Here is a 16,575-nt window from a genome sequence, read left to right on the forward strand (position 1 = left end):
AGGCTCAATGCAAAAATACTTGGAGTATAAAGTTTTCTTATGATCTGAGAATATTCGTCGTCGCCTTATGATAGTATATTGGCCACACATGAAACAGAACATATCTGGATCGTTATTACACTCAAATTCTCGCGTCCTTTTACTCATTTTATTTTTTTTTAATAAATCATGGTTTTGAAATTTGACTTATGAACTGAACTATCTCCGGCGAGCCTTGCAGATGTTATGAAGTTTCAAGGCGCATTAAATCATATTTATACTCGGGACAAGAATAATAATTGAAAAAATCAAATCTTACCTAGACAGAAAGATTCCTTTTTATACGAAGCCGGGAAAAGAAAATACTACCTGCTTTAGGTGCAGGCTTTAAAATTTGTCTGTGTCTTATAATAGGTAGAAAACGCGTCAACTAGCCAAACAGTTTCATTATTGCAAAACCATACAGATGGTGGAGGTTTATCAGCTAATTGTTACTTTTACCGAGTACCGATATTTTCTTTTGTATAGTGGACCGTATGTGCTACAAAACAAACTCGATGAAAAACGTTACCGTCATTTTTGCAAATTCCACTTTGCGACGAGGATCTTATGTCACCCGGAGCTATGCTGTCAATTCAATAACGTGGCTAAAGAGCTCCTTGAAGAATTCGTAAACGACTTTGTGCACCTCTATGGCCAAGAATTTGTAACCTATAATTGCCACAGTCTAAAACATTTATATGGCGATGTTTTAAAATATGGATCTCTTAATAACTTTAGCGCGTTTAAATATGAAAATTATCTTTATCAATTGAAAAAAACAATAAAAAAGGGATCGAATGTGTTGGCGCAAATATCCAACAGAGTTATTGAAAAAAGTTCCATAATAAAACAAGAGTCACATCGGGAATTGTTTCCTATTCTAAAAGGGGCTCTAAATGACAACACTTTCCGAGCTATCATATGTGAGCACTTCAAATTGTCGGCACGACCTCCAGATAATTATTTCTGCGTTAATAAAAGGGTCTTTATTTTAACAAAAATAACAGCGATCAATAATGACATATGCATCTTCGCAAAGGAAGTTAAAAACCTCCAACGTAATGACTTTGAATCCAGAAGTTGGGTTCTGAATATTTACGAGACAAATTATTTGCTAATTTCTGACAACGAAGAGGAGTTTAATTTAACTAACATCGACTGTAAATATCTTTATTTTTATATAGAAGGGTATTCAAAACACTGCTGAAAAATGAGTAGCCATTACACAAATGTCCCCGTAGAATGTGAAGAAAGTGGTAAGTTTTATCACATGTGCTCCTATAAACATTTAATTTATGAATGGAATTTATATTTCTGCAGCTATTTACCCCGGCAATGAAGTAGTAATATTAACACAAGAGGAGCAATGCATTCCTTCTTCAATGGGGCAAACTCAAGGATATACGGAGAACATCACTGAGAACAAACCATGTGAGTCACTTATCTACCTATAAAAACTTAACTTTTCTTGGTACTAGTGCAGTGGCAGAAATTTTAAGATTTTATTTTTTATACTTTTGCAGATAACGAACATTTGTTAGAAGTTATTGTAAATCAAAATAAGGAGCTGATAGAAGAAAATAAAAAACTACGCGAAGTCAACAATAAAATTTATGAACACTTTGCAGAAGAATTTGTCGGTTTAAAACGATCAATAGACCAAACCTTAGCTGCCTTTAAACGCCAACGCACTTTATGTTCCAAGCTGCCAAACCTTCCCTTCAACGATGTGAATGAAATATTGGATTTTGAAAAAATTTTCCAAAACGATGAAGAAATGCGACAGGAATTGGTAAATATGATAAGTAGTTTAGTTGAAAATGTAAGCCGTTAGAGGTTTAGAAGACAGTATTTTTCAACGCCTTTCTCAGGCAATTGAAGTTATTATCACAGGACTATAATCACACCTCTTTACACCCCTTTTAACTACTAACTACATTAAAATGTTTTTTCCCTTTTTTTGGTTCAACAGATAACGAAGTTCGCTAGACAACCGACAGATGACCTCAAAAAATTTATCGTTGCGAACTTGAAATATATATTTAATGACGATTATTTGGCACGCAATTTTTCATGGACAAATGTCAATAACAATATTTCTTTGAAGGATTTTATATGTATTAAACTTCTTAAAGGTACGTTATTAAACTTATTCAGCAAATTCCTAATTCATTTATGTACTAATTATAGAGTCGGCTATGGAAAACATACCCCAAACAAACTACACTAAAATAGACGAGGCTTTGAAAAAATTTTTTGATAGTGCCAAGGACCGGTTCGCAAAATTATCGAAAAGAACAAGTACACAACTTGAGGGAGATAAAAGCCAAAAAATGTAGCTAAAGCATTTTAGCCATTTATCTTTTTTATTTTATTAATTTTATTATATTTTGGCTTAAACTTGTGTTTAAAAATATCGCTTAATATGAGGAGTGCCATCGAAGCTAAAAGCTAAAAAAAGTATTAACGCAGCTAAAGAATTTTAGCCATTTATCTTTTTTATTTTATTTTATATGCAATTTTTGAATGGTTAGGAAATCTCTGATTTTTTTTCTCAATATTGAATTCTTATACATATATATTTATATGTAATTTAATTTAAACTATTTAAACTTAATAAATTAAATTGTATTAATTAAATACAAAAAAAATTGTTTTTAATTGGATATTTAGATAGATTTCTTTAGGAAATTTCTTCAAGATTCTGTAAGCACAAAGCTTTACGAACTCGTTGAGACATTTCTGAAAGATTTCGTGAAAATATTACTTTGCGAAATCGTTAAGGCTTTTTTAAAAGATTTCGTAAAGAAAGTTCTAAACAAAATCGTTACGACGTTTCTTTACGAAGTCGCGTCAACCCTGTCATACAAATTTCTTTACTACTTCCAAAGAAAATCGGTTCCGATTTCGGCAAATTCTTTAGACACAACTTAAAGATTTCGAAAAAAAGTCGGAACAAATTGTTTAGTGGGTATACACCAATACACGCACACGTACACATTTCCATAACACAAGTGAGGCAACATTGTTGACTAAACACGTCAACATTAACTCAATTTTCCACGAACGCGCAACACGTAACATTCGCATTTGACACAGTTTACAAGGCGCAAGCAACCTAGCGCCAGCAACACTTGGAAACATATAGCTAGCTACACGAAACATCAGAATACACACCACACAATTTTGTCGGCAACTTTCCATCTGCATCCAAAAGGAGAGTGAGCACATCACGGAGAACCCACCACAGCGGCTGTCAGTAATCTTCATATCCAATATAAATCAGCGGGTCTCACAACGTTTAAAATAACCAAAACGAATCACACCATTAGAGCGTATCACAATATTCGTAATATTCCTTCCTCGAAAAAAAAAAATAATTTTTAGATTTAAGCATTTCTTTACCTTACTTTTATATACGAAATAAATTTTTTTTTTTTTTTGAATCAAATAAGAATTGAAAAAGGAAGAAAAGAAAGGAAAAGAACTTTTTTGAATTAATGAAATTTTTTTTTGACATTATTTTTTTGAATTTCAATTTCAAATAATCCTTCTAATATTGTGAGAAGGCAAACACATCATATCTATATTTTCGATTTTTGGTTTTGGATTTTCTTTTCCGTAGAAAAAAATTACAAATTTTCTTTTTTACTGAATTTGATTTTTTTGATATTTTTTTTTTTTTTTTGAGTTTGTAATTTTTAATAATTCTCCTCAATTCGTGGGAAAGTAGAAACTTGGAATGTTTTGCGATATTTAATTATTTGCACTATTGAATTTTTTATATACTTCTTCATCTTGTTTTATATTTCGCTTAGTTGACACATGCTTGGGGTTTATGTGTAAAAACACATAACTTCAATAACATCAATTTTGATTTCTTTCCTTAAAAAAAATTTTTTTAAGGTGCCTAACTACTGCACGACAGTAGTAAACACATTTACATTTTTTTTCAATTTTTTTTGCACTTTTAGGCCAAGGGCCAAACCATAACTGACAAAATCGAATACGCATTTGTTTGTTTTTTTTTTTACTTTTTAATTTTCACGCCACATTGTTAATTTCGAAATCAAGGCAAACATTGTCCTTGATCGCGGTCACGCGACCAAAGCCCTACTAACTGATCAAATAAGTATACTATTTTTTCTTTGTAGCTTTGTATGTTTTTTTGTCCTCCACTTTCAGCTATACGCCGCATTTGGTACCAAATCCGGTTGACAAAGCGAGGTGAGTTTGAACAACAATCACATTTATAAACATTTTTCTTGTTTTCAATAGACATGTGTGTACACACGTATGTACATATTTAAAGAAGTTAATAGGGTTTTTGCGAAAGCTTGCCTTAGAGCAAGTGCAAGGAAAATATCTGAATAGGCGCTGGGGCGTATCAATTTTTGAAGTTTTTCTTTTGCTGGACAAATAATGCATAGAGATTTCGAAATAAAATAAGTTACATTATTATTAATTTTATTAATCGAATTTAATAAACTTTTTTTATTGAGAAGAAAAATATATACATATATATAAATATATTTATAGTAGTAATGAAAAGAAAACAAATCTAGTAATAGAGTAACCTGAAGACTTTTTGGATAAAGTTTTGGAAGATAATTGAAACTTGGTAATTAAATAAAATTACTTTAAAGGTTAAATTTATTGAATTTTAAGTTTTAATAGTAGTAGCTATTAATAGTTCTATGTTTGATTTTCTTTGGTAATTTAAGACAATAAAATCGTGAATAGAGAAATTATTGTAAATTTGTAGAGAAATCCTCAGAATATTTATTTGTATGGGTTGAGTCTATAGGACAATGACAACAGGTATGTCAGGCTAAAGTTTCTTTTCTTTGTTGGTGCAGGTGTTGCCCTTGTGGCAAGTGTTGCAGGTGAGGAGTGATGGACGGGGACTGAAGACTTAGTGAATGGCGATGTCAGGAAATAGGGGACTCCACTCAGATGACGGAGCCATCTGCAGTCCAAGACTGTTCACTCTTTTGTGAACAGAAGGGGTGGGAAGGCTCCACACCTGACAAGGACTGGTAATTTCTCCCGCTTGTTCTTTCCTATCTCTTTTCCTTTTTTTGCACAAACACGCACATCTAGGCATGAACCCTTTTTGCTATGTAACTGTGGGAAGGAGACGTGGCAAGAACCGCGCCCCAACCCCGACGAGCCTCAGCCGGGCTACAACCATGCCGAGCCGCCACTCCTCCTCTCCCAACACAAGCAGTTATGTAACAATGGCGCCCAGCGTTTAGCCCACTAAATATATTTCATTTTTCGCATTTTTTTTATTAAATTTCTTTGTTTTAACTTATCTTTATCCTAGTTGCTTGCGCAACTTCTCACTATGCTATTTATTCCTTTTCGCATGCATATTTAATTTCGGCTTCGCATGCATATTTAATTTAATTTCAAAAATAGTCTAATGTTCTTACAGACTACTTGCGTTTGTACTTAAAAATACAGACCTTAGCAATACAAACAAAAAATTATAACTTTTAATATTTTGTTTTTAGGCTATTTGACCTATTGTGGGTTCCAGTAAGAAATAAAAATTTGGTAATTATTCCACTGTTGCGGCCCTACGTTTCGCTAGCCGTCCTAGCTTCTTCAGGGGCGAAGTCTATTTATTTTCAACAATAAAACATAAGAAATAATTACATTAGTTTTTTTTTTGTCACAATTTTTGAAATTCAACAACAATAAAGTGTCACAAAACAACAATTTTAGCTAAGCTAATACTAATTAAGGTACAAAAAGGACGCACATACATGCGCAACAGTGGAATAATTACCAAATTTTTATTTCTTACTGGAACCCACAATAGGTCAAATAGCCTAAAAACAAAATATTAAAATTTATTAAAATTGACCGGAATAACCCTAAAAAATTATAACACTCAACAGACATTTGAAGGTGGTCTTTGGCAAAGAAAAGTCAATGGCCAAAGAATTTGAGATAGTATTGAACTCCCTCAGTGCTCTAAAAATGGGAGCGTTAGAGGCATAGAGGGTCCGGGCGCAATCAATATAAAACATATCCCAATTTCGAAGTGATCTAGGGGGTATATGGAGACAAATACTCTCGAGTAAACGTGGTGAATAAATCACAGCATTAATAATATCATAGACAAAAGTAAGAGAAAGAATGGTCCTCCTACTTTGAAGTGATTGAAGGCTAATGAGTGCACATCTGGCATTATAAGAGGGAATCGGCTCAGAAAAGTTCAGAGACCGCAGGCAAAACCATAAAAAGACTTTTTGGACTCGCTCGAGCCTTTTGATATGGCAGTCATGATAAGACCTCCAGATAAAGCAAGCATATTCCAACTTAGAGCGTACGAGAGACGTAAACAGCAACTTAAGAGTATAAGGATCTGTTAAGTCAGAGCTAAATCGCCGAATAAAAGCCAAAACCGAGTAGGATTTAGCAATTATCGAGGTTATGTGAGTGGTAAACGAAAACTGCGAGTCGAAAACTACGCCTAAGTCAGAAATCTCAGTACGTGTGGACAGACGAGAGCCGTCAATATAATATGAAGTGGGAATTGTGCCACGAGACTTGAAGAAGGTTACGTGAAAGCACTTACCAATATTTAAAGGCAGATTATTATTACGGCACCAATCAGCAACGTTGTTCAGATCAGACTGAATATTTTCTGCATCAGAAGGAGTAGAAACAGTTGTAAACACCTTCAGATCATCAGCGTACAGCAAAAAATGGGAATGCTGAAAGCAGGGTGAAATGTCATTAATAAAAATTACAAAAAGCAGTGGCCCAAGATGCTGCCTTGGGGTACTCCTGAGGATGCAATAAAAGGCTTGGCGTGAGTAGTGTCAACAACAACTACACATTTGCGTGAGTGAAGGTAGGACTTAATCCAAGACCAAAATATAGAGTGAAAGCCCAGTCTGGCTAGTTTGGATATCAATATTTGATGACTGACTTTATCAAACACTTTGGAGAAATCCGTATAAACCGTGTCGACTTGAAGACGGTTGTTGAAGGCTGCAAGGTAAAATTCAGAAAAAAGTGCTAAGTTTGTAACCGTGGATCTACCAGGCATGAAGCCATGTTGACTATCTCTAATTAATTGCTTGACAGCAAAACTAATTTTTTGTTTTACAACATACTCAAAAAGTTTAGAGATAGTAGATAATTTCGCAATTGGTCTATAGTTGGCAACATTGTTTTTATTACCACTTTTAAAAATGGGGGATATGAAGGTTATCTTCCAAGCATCAATGAACTCACCACAATCGAGAGATTTGTTGAAGATTAAAAGAAGCGGGGTGGCTAGAATCAGACAATTTTTAAAGAGATAAGACGATAAGCCGTCAATATCTGTCTGGGAAGACGACTTGAGGTTCCGGATTCCATCAACAATGTCATCTAGAGAAAGAGTAAGAGCCCCAAAGTTGATGGGAGAGTCTACCATTGAAGAGGACTCAGGAACACTAACTGACTGAGTAACAAAATTGGAGTGAAAAAAGTCTGCAAAAAGGTTAGCCGACTCCACAGGTGAAGAGGTATGAAACCCACTATATAAAACTGACGAGGGAATACTCGAGGTAGCTTTCTTGGATTTTACATAATTCCAAAAAGCTTTAGGGTTATCTTTGATACAAGATTCGAAGTTTCGGGTGAAATTAATACGCAGCCTCTTACTTAGCGCTTAAAATTCCCTGTTGTAGCGAATGTACTTGATTTTAAACACCCAAGACTTTGTAGTCTTGAATTTTTAAAAAAATCTATTCCTCAAATTCTTTAGCCGCTTGAGCCCAGTAGTATACCAAGGAATTTTGTAACACTTTTTAATTTTCCGCGGAATATTGTTACTACAAATCTCATTGATAAGGCCTTTGAAGGCATTGAAACAGCGTGAGAGATCACTTCCAGAAGAAATAGCTTCCCAATCAATTAGAGGAACTTCTCGGGAAATATTAGCAAAGTTCGCACGCCTAAATGAGAAACTAGGAGTAGCATTATCTGGAACAATGCTTTCAAAATTATAAAATTCAACACCCAAAACTAGCGGGATATAGTGAATACTGGAACACGACAGTGGACCCAGACATTCAGTTAGGGAATAATTAATATTATCGTTAATAAATATAAGATCTAGTGTTCTTGATAACTGATTTCTGAAGCTATTTATCTGGAAGAGATTGACACTTAAAAGATTGTCAGTGAGGAGAATTTCAGCGCAACTATTTACATTTTTAGGAAGTAGAGCGAAGTTATTGTCAACATAAGACCATTCGATATTTGGTAAGTTAAAGTCGCCTAAGATACAAAAGTTACTACCATCCTGTGTATGTATTAAACTAACAATATTGTCAACATGCGATTTATATATAGAATCCGCACTAGACGGAGGAATATATGAAGCGCATACAAACAATTTCGAGCTGCCTTGAACAGAGACGCAAAGCTGGTCGATCAACGAATCCATGTCAGACAGGTCCACGAGCGATGACCGAAAATGACGGCGCACGGAAATTAAGACTCCACCATCTCTAGAAAGTCCAGTTTTGCAGTAGTCACGATCTTTGCGGTAGACATTATATAAGTTAGGTTAGGTTAGGTTGGGGTGGCTGCCCGAGGGCACACTTAGGCCAGTAGTACTAGGCCCGTTGTGATACCACGAAAAACACCGTTACCTCTCCTCTTCGAACCATTTTGAGGACCTGATGAAATCTACCAGGTCCTTGACGTCATGCTCCACAGCCTGACTCATAGTATCAAGAAATGGAGCTCCCAAAAAGCGCTGCCGTGCTCCGCTTAGCGCTGGGCAGTTGCAAATGAGGTGAACCACCGTTTCCTCCTCCTCATCTTCTTTACAACTCCTACAGCAACGACGATAAGGCGCTCCTAGCCTTTCTGCATGCCTACCTATGAGGCAATGACCCGTTAGTGCCCCTACAAGTGTGGAAATTGTATCCCTTCTTAGGTTGTAAACGTGACGGGACCTATTAGGATCCCATTTAGGTCAGGTTTCTTTCGACGTTCGACATCCCGGTGTTTGTAGCCATCTTTCGTCGGCTTGACGGTAGATGTGCTCTTTTAGCATTAGCTTGCATGTGGACAGGGGCATACCTAAGCGTTCTTGTCCAGGAAGAACCTGCTTGGTTGTACCCTGCCTAGCGAGTTCATCTGCAATACAGTTTCCCTCGATATCCCTATGTCCAGGGACCCATGTGAGGTGTACACGGTTCTGTTGAGCCATCTCTTGAAGAGATCGGCGACAGTTTAGTGCTAGTTCAGAATTGAACGAGTGGGAGCCCAGAGATTTTATGGCAGCTTGGCTGGCGCTGAAGATAAAAATTTCTTTGCCGACAATGTATGTCCCTATCCTAGCTGCGGCTTCCATTATGGCTGCAACTTCTGCCTGGAATACACTGCAGTGGTCGGGTAGTCTGAATGAGAGCTGGAGGTCAAGGTCCCTTGAGTATACTCCACCCCCAACTCTCCCGTTTAGCTTGGAGCCGTCCGTGTATATGGAAATGCTGTTGCCCATAGCAAGGCACTTGTCCGACTCCGTCCAGTCATCCCTGCTGGGTATGTTTATCTTAAAGTTTGTTTCCGCAACTGTTGTGGTCGCACAGCGATCCGTGCTAGGAGGGAGAAAACTGTATTTGTTTAGTATACTTGAGTGTCTTGTGGTCCTGTTGTTCCAGCACGACAACTCCCTTAGACGCAGGGCTGACGTTGCCGCTGCTCGATGACCAGCCAGATCCAGTGGAAAGATGTCAAGAATGACCTGAAGAGCTTCGCTAGGCGTTGTTCTTAGAGCCCCGCTTATGCTTATCATGCTGGATCTGTGGACTTTACCCAACCAGTTTAGGTTTGACGCCTTGCTCAAGGCTGGCCACCATACGACTACCCCATACAGCAGTATGGGTCTGATAATCGCGGTATAAATCCATCTGCATATGTTGGGGGTGAGTCCCCATTTTTTGCCAATGGCTCTTTGACACGTATATAATGCAATGTACGCTTTCTTTTGTCGCTGGATAACGTTGTCCTTCCAGTTCAGCTTTTTGTCTAAAACTACGCCTAAAAATTTGGCTTTATCTGCCAGGCTTAGGCGCACCCCATTTAGTTCAGGTAGGTTCAACGATGGTATTTTGTATTGTTTGGTATATAAGACAATCTCTACTTTATCGGAGTTGACGCTGAGTCCACATCGGGAAGCCCACAAGGAAACCTCTAGGAATGCTACCTGCATCAAGTCGCAAAAAGTTTGAGGAAACTTGCCTCTGTAGATAATCGCTAGGTCATCAGCATATGCCACGACCTTCCCGCTCCCCCAACTAGTATCTCTTAATAGCGAGTTTACCGTTAGGTTCCATAGTAAGGGGGAAATGACACCACCCTGGGGCGTGCCCCTTGCGACAAATCGTGTTACCTCAACCTTCCCCAGTGAGGAGAGCAATTTCCTTCCCCTGAGCAGTTGATCAATTAGTCCCACTAGGGGTCTATTTACGTCCAGATCAGTTAAAGCAATGTTAACGGCGTCTGGACTTATGTTGTTGAATGCTCCTTCAATGTCTAGGAAGGCCACAAGACAATAATCCTTTTCGAACAAGGATGTTTCTATAGTAGAGAATAGGCTGTGTAGCGCAGTCTCCGTAGATTTACCTTTGGTGTACGCGTGTTGATAGTCCGAAATGAGATTCCTATCAATGCTTGTAGTGAGAAAATCGCTAACTATTCTCTCTAGGGTCTTGAGTACGAAGGATGAAAGACTGATAGGTCTATAGTCCTTCGGATCGTAATGAGAGGCTTTGCCTGCCTTAGGAATGAATATGACCGTGGCGCTCCTTCATGCACACGGAATATAGTTCATATCCAAACAAGCGGTATATATGTGCCGCGGCCAGTTGGCTGATACCTCCAAAGAGTAGATAAGTTGAGCGGGCACAATCCCGTCTGGTCCAGCAGCCTTAAAAGGTTTAAAACTTTTGACTGCCCACCTCACTCTCTCCTCAGTGATGGGTATATTCACAGCTTGGTTTGCTGCAGGTACTTCCGGTGCGTTTGTCATATTTTCCGGGAAATGTGTGTCCAGGAGCAGCTCTAGAGTTTCCCCTTCTGTGCTGGTCCAGGCAGTTAGGATCAAAGAATTCACCATCAAAAAAATTAGAGTTGAGCCATGTTTCGATTAAAACGAATATGTCATATTCCAAATGCGAACTCATATCAAAAAGCAAGTTGGCCTTAGTCCTAAGGCCAGAGACATTTTGAAAATAAATTCTGACTTGCCTAGGAAAATGTTTGTCTGGCACTACTGATTGCTAAGCATCACCACCGCCACCTCGAACAACTTTACGACGGTTTTTGAAAGGCTTAATTTTAACATCTGCCGGCCAGAGCTTGGGATCTAAAACTTTATCCTCTAGTGCATGCGATACACCAAGCTTGAAATTTAATCGTGTCAGATCCTTGATATCCGCGTCCTTTTTGACCAGAGGAAAACATGTGAGATGATGAGCACTAATGTTAGTGTTTTTGGAAACATAAGCAATAAGACCATCCGCAGTAACACTTGGTTTGAAGGAGGATAGATGACACCATTTCCTGAGCTAACAACGTCAAGTTCCGTGTTATCACTAACTCCGATTATCAAATTGGAGGAGCGAGCCTTGCTTTGATGATTTACCCTTACAGAATCTTTAGGGGAGATTTTGCATTCATTGTTAACTCCAGTATGTAAAGGTTTATTGATATCTTGCTTTTTATTTTTGCGTCCTTTTCGCTGAACTTTGGTCCACTGACCAGACGAAGGCAAGTTTTTAGCAGTACCCAACGACAAAGGCTTTTGCAAATCGGCACAAAGATGAGTCACATTGTTATTATTGTTGTTAATAATATTTGACGAATACTGATTATTGCTAACAGCGGATGAAGCAGCAGAAGAGGAGATAACAGAACTGTTGTCTGGAGCAGCTGCAATAGCATATGACAGAGAGCCATTTGGCATTGTTGAAGATTGTGTTGTCAAAGGCAACGAACAATAATTATTAGAACTAGCGGCAGCGGAGACAGTAGAGAGAGCGGCAGCATTATAGGTGACTCCGACACCAGCAGAAGGCAGAGAGCCGTTTAATAACGTAGTTGCAGTTGTAAGTGTGTCTAAAACAGTGACATCCGCAGAACTCCCTGTCAATCTGGTTTGATAGTTACCCGACACCATTAGAGCATGATTATTGTCCAAACAGTTGTTCATGTATTTGTTTTCATTTTGCATTTTCTTCACTTCAGTGGCTAGTGAAGCAATAGCAGAAAGCAGCTCATCTAAACAAAGCTGTTTTTCTAATGAGCGAACAGCGGCTTTAAACACGCCAGTCTGCTCAATGAGTATTTTGCATTCATCTCGCAAAGAGTTGACGATATCAGCCAAGCGTGAGTTTTCAAATTTAGGAGCACTTATTTCCTTTAGCGCCAAATCTAAGGCAGGCATTGGTTTAGAAGAGTCAGATGATGACGATGTATGAGTATGCGAGAGCTTGAATCTGTCAATAGCTTCAAGATCAACAATAGGTGGCGGCGAGTGAAGGGAGTTTCGCCGAGCAGCAACACACCTGCCACATATTTACTGCTTGCCTGCTTCTCTTAGGCACTCAAGATCAGCCGGCAGAATATTCACACAGTCCAAATGAAAAAGATCATTGCACTGTTTTATGCGATCTCGCTACCTTATTTGCACAGAAACACGGCATTTTAGAGAGCAAGCCGAGCAAAGCAACAAAAGTTAGTACGGTAAAAAAAGAGACACTGTCTAACTAATGCATAAACTGAGCAAAATAGAACATTTATTTATAATGACTTATTATGCCCGAGTTAAATAAAATATGTTTTATAGACTCACTGTTTCACATTATGATTGTAAATCACAATATAAAAATGTAAAATACAGGTAAGTAAAATTGTTTGATTACACTTGAGTCAACAAGTGGATAAAAGCTTTAGCTTTGAGAAAAATTACCATTGATTACAGAGCGGTCAAAAAACACGTCGGAACGTCACGCCAACCACTTTCATTTCCATCTTTTCGGACAGAGTTAGGGTCATGAATGCAACATCACTTGTGGTTAGCACTGAGAGGTTAGTGCAAGATTGACAAAATTTAGGGGGGAATGCTGGCAAGATTTCGGGCTTCCTTTTATGAACTTCAACGTTTGTAAAAGTGGTATCCGTATTCTTTGCTAGTGCTTGGAAGATAATATTTAATGCAAAATTTCTTTCTTGCAAGCAAAACACAAGCTGCCATGTATGCAATCCAGCACGATATACCTGTGAGGCTTTTGGATGCTTGTCTGGGGGTAAATAATTTGACAGGGTAAGGGGGAATAGTGGCAACCACATTTTGAGCCAGCACTTAAAACGCTGTAGTGCCACACTTCCATAGCCAGACGAGGGGATTAGTTGACATTGACTTTGGACAGTAGACATTCTTACAACACTTATAAAAGATTAAATGCAGGTAAATGAATTTTGACTTCAGTGAGCGAATTCTGAATGTCCCTTTATTCAAATGTTTAAATTATTCTAAACATATTCTTACATACATATTTATATTTAAGCATACATACTTACATACCTACATACAACTCGATACAAAATATGTACCTACACATCTGTGTTGAGCTGTGACTTATGTGGGAAATGCAATTTTTGCAAATTTGCTAGAATTCAAATTTGTTTGGTTGTGTGTTGTACACACACCTGTATTAAATCTGACTGGCTATGTCAGCAATTACCAAATGCATATTTATGTGTTGAAGAACTTTAGACTATTTTTGTAGCAGGGTAGCATATTAGACTGATTTAAATATTTGGGATTAAATTGTTGGCTGTTTACACTACACACTCTACTCACCAGCAGAGCCATTAAGGCGAGTACAACACCAACATGCACCAACAGTTGAACATATTTAATTAGAAAAAATTACATTTTCGTTCGTTTCAAAGTATTAAAGTTTTTTTTTTACAGAAATTTCCTTCAAAACATCGTTTTTTTTTATCAAAATTTTTTTTGGTTAGCTTAGGCTGTACAGTGTACACTTATTCAATTTTGCACGTTTTTATTTTTTGAAATTTTATACCTTTTTTTATATATATGAAAGTTTCATTTTGAGTTTCTATGCAAACTTAATATACAAACAAAACTTGAATTCATTTATTTTTATTATTACTTTTAATTTTTTTATCAAAACATTATTTTGATTTGAATTTTTAACACACACACACTCACACATTGAATTCACACAATTCTATTGTTGAAATTATATACTTTTGGTTTTATTTTACGAATATATCCTTATATTTTTTAAATTTTTAACATACTTATACAAATTTGATTTACACTTTTTTCTTTTATTGTTTTTTTTTTACTGAATTTTTTTCTTACCAATAAGAATTTTATTTGGAATTTTTATTTGAATTTTTGTTTGAATTTTTTTTATACGTTTTTTTTTTACACGTTTTTACATAGACACGTTTAGTCCCATTATTATAATTTTTTTTCTTCTAATTTCTTTTACTTATTTCATTGTTTATATTCAGAGGATTTTCACATTTTTTGGTGCATAGTTGTATCCACGTAAGATTAGTGAATTTCCATTTATTATTACCTTTGTTTAAAATTTTAATACACCGACACATTGCATTCACTCCTTGAAGTTGAATTTTTTTATCTTTGAATTAAAACACGCTTTTCATCCTTAATATACATTCCTCTGACCTTTCTTTTTGAGGTTACACCTATTTTTATTTTTGGATATCCCTGATACATTTAAATATACGCTTGTAAACTTTTAGGATTTTTCTTTTTTCTTTTTGATTATTTCACTATTGATTAAAAGTTAGATTACTAAGTTATATATATATCTTTTATTTGAATATATTAATTTTCCTTTGTTCATTTTTCTATATATACATATAAGTCATCAAGCGGAGTTTTTTTTATTGATTTTTATTTTGCGGGTCGTAGTAAAGCGGGTCCTCTTACAAACCAATCCCATATTGGTCTATGGAGAATTACAAGAAAAAGGAAGGAATACCGAAATGAGGTCTGGGACTTTTTACTCGTGAAAGACCGGTAACGCGGGATTATTCTAGGCAACTACAGGTGGCAGGATTTTTGTTCACCCAAATAGATACAGGTATTGAGCACCCAGTCGATTTCCTTCCGATAGATCTCCTGAACCAGTGCACAGCTAGGATTTTGGGCAGCGTGATCCGGGGGAAAACCAAAGGCAGGAGGTTACGGCGACTGAGAGGATCGCGGTAGATACGTCTGACAGCTCCTTAAATTTTTCGCGTAGGCTTGAGAGGATATTAGAAATGGCCGATAAAGAAGAGGGGGCAATTGGAGGTGCGCCACCGGGGGATCGGCATCGCATGTTACTAATGCGGCGGAAAATAAGGACAAGGCGGCACCACTCGAAGATAGGATTGGACAATTGGGATTGATGATGCAAAAAAACGCGGAGATGGCACAGCATATGGAGGAGGTGCGAAAGGTACGATCGGATGTATCCAAGCTAAGCGATCTCGTTGCTGGCGTGGAAACATCTATGCAGAACCCAGCGGTAAAACGCCCTCAAGCCACGAAGTCGACGCTAGGTCATACTAGGGAAACTACAGAAAATCATCAAAGTACAACCAACCGCCAGCAGCAGCCAGGAAGGCTTTTGAAACATTGAAACAGGAACTGCTAACAGCACCAGTCCTAATACATCCTGACTTCGACAGACACTTCTACATACAATGTGACGCATCAACTGACGGAGTTGGCGGAATTCTCTTCCAACTAGACGACGAAGGTAACGAAATACCAATTGCTTTTGTGTCCGCAAAAATCAATAAAGCGCCACGAAATTATAGTATTACAGAGTTAGAGTGTTACGCTGCTGTAATTAGTATAAAGAGGTTCAGGCCCTATGTGGAGGGTTTACCTTTTACGGTGATAACGGATCATGCAAGCCTGAAGTGGCTTATGAACCAGAAGGATCTGACTGCTCGACCTGCAAGATGGAGTTTGAAACTGCAAGGGTATAATTTCAATATAGAACACCGTAAAGGAACCCAAAACATAGTGCCTGATGCTTTATCGCGAATGAATATGGAAGAAATCACGACTGGCGACAGGGTACTAGACGTTGACCTCAACTCACCATACTTTCAGTGGGACGAATACATAGAACTACGGAAAAAAGTGACTGAAAATAAAGACCGACTGCCAAAACTTTGCGAATCGGGCAGATACGTATACAAACGCTCACAGTTCAACAGAGGAGACGAGTTACAGGTAGACCATGCTTGGAAACTCTGTGTCCCAACTGAACTGCGGAGGGGTCTGATCGAAGCATCCCATGCATCACCTTCTGCTGGTCACAGAGGTATACATAAGACCCTATCGCGTATCCGCGATAAGTATTATTGGCCAGGTATAGTGACAGATGTTCAGACATATCTCAAATCATGCGAAGTGTGTAAAGGCAATAAGACCCAAAATACCTTTAACAAACCCAAGATGGGAAA

General features: G+C 37.5%; 1 protein-coding gene across 1 annotated transcript; it reads left to right on the forward strand.

Annotated features, from left to right (window-relative positions):
- The first annotated feature begins 1,219 nt into the window (after positions 1–1,219).
- On the forward strand, positions 1,220–2,646 carry LOC137241067 (uncharacterized). The gene is made up of 5 exons (XM_067768255.1): positions 1,220–1,277; positions 1,342–1,452; positions 1,545–1,813; positions 1,994–2,156; positions 2,212–2,646. The coding sequence occupies exons 1-5, from the start codon at positions 1,232–1,234 to the stop codon at positions 2,358–2,360; spliced, it is 738 nt and encodes a 245-aa protein (XP_067624356.1). The 5' UTR covers positions 1,220–1,231; the 3' UTR covers positions 2,361–2,646.
- Positions 2,647–16,575: the final 13,929 nt, after the last annotated feature.

The sequence above is a fragment of the Eurosta solidaginis genome, chromosome 1 (assembly GCF_040869045.1).
Source record: "Eurosta solidaginis isolate ZX-2024a chromosome 1, ASM4086904v1, whole genome shotgun sequence".
Lineage (NCBI taxonomy): Eukaryota > Metazoa > Arthropoda > Insecta > Diptera > Tephritidae > Eurosta > Eurosta solidaginis.

Bases quoted from the DNA above. Each gene is read 5' to 3' on its own strand.
- LOC137241067 (XM_067768255.1), top strand. From the start codon at position 1,232: ATGAGTAGCCATTACACAAATGTCCCCGTAGAATGTGAAGAAAGTG. The intron at 1,278-1,341 runs GTAAGTTTTATC...ATATTTCTGCAG, and splicing joins CGTAGAATGTGAAGAAAGTG to CTATTTACCCCGGCAATGAA. The intron at 2,157-2,211 runs GTACGTTATTAA...TACTAATTATAG, and splicing joins ATGTATTAAACTTCTTAAAG to AGTCGGCTATGGAAAACATA.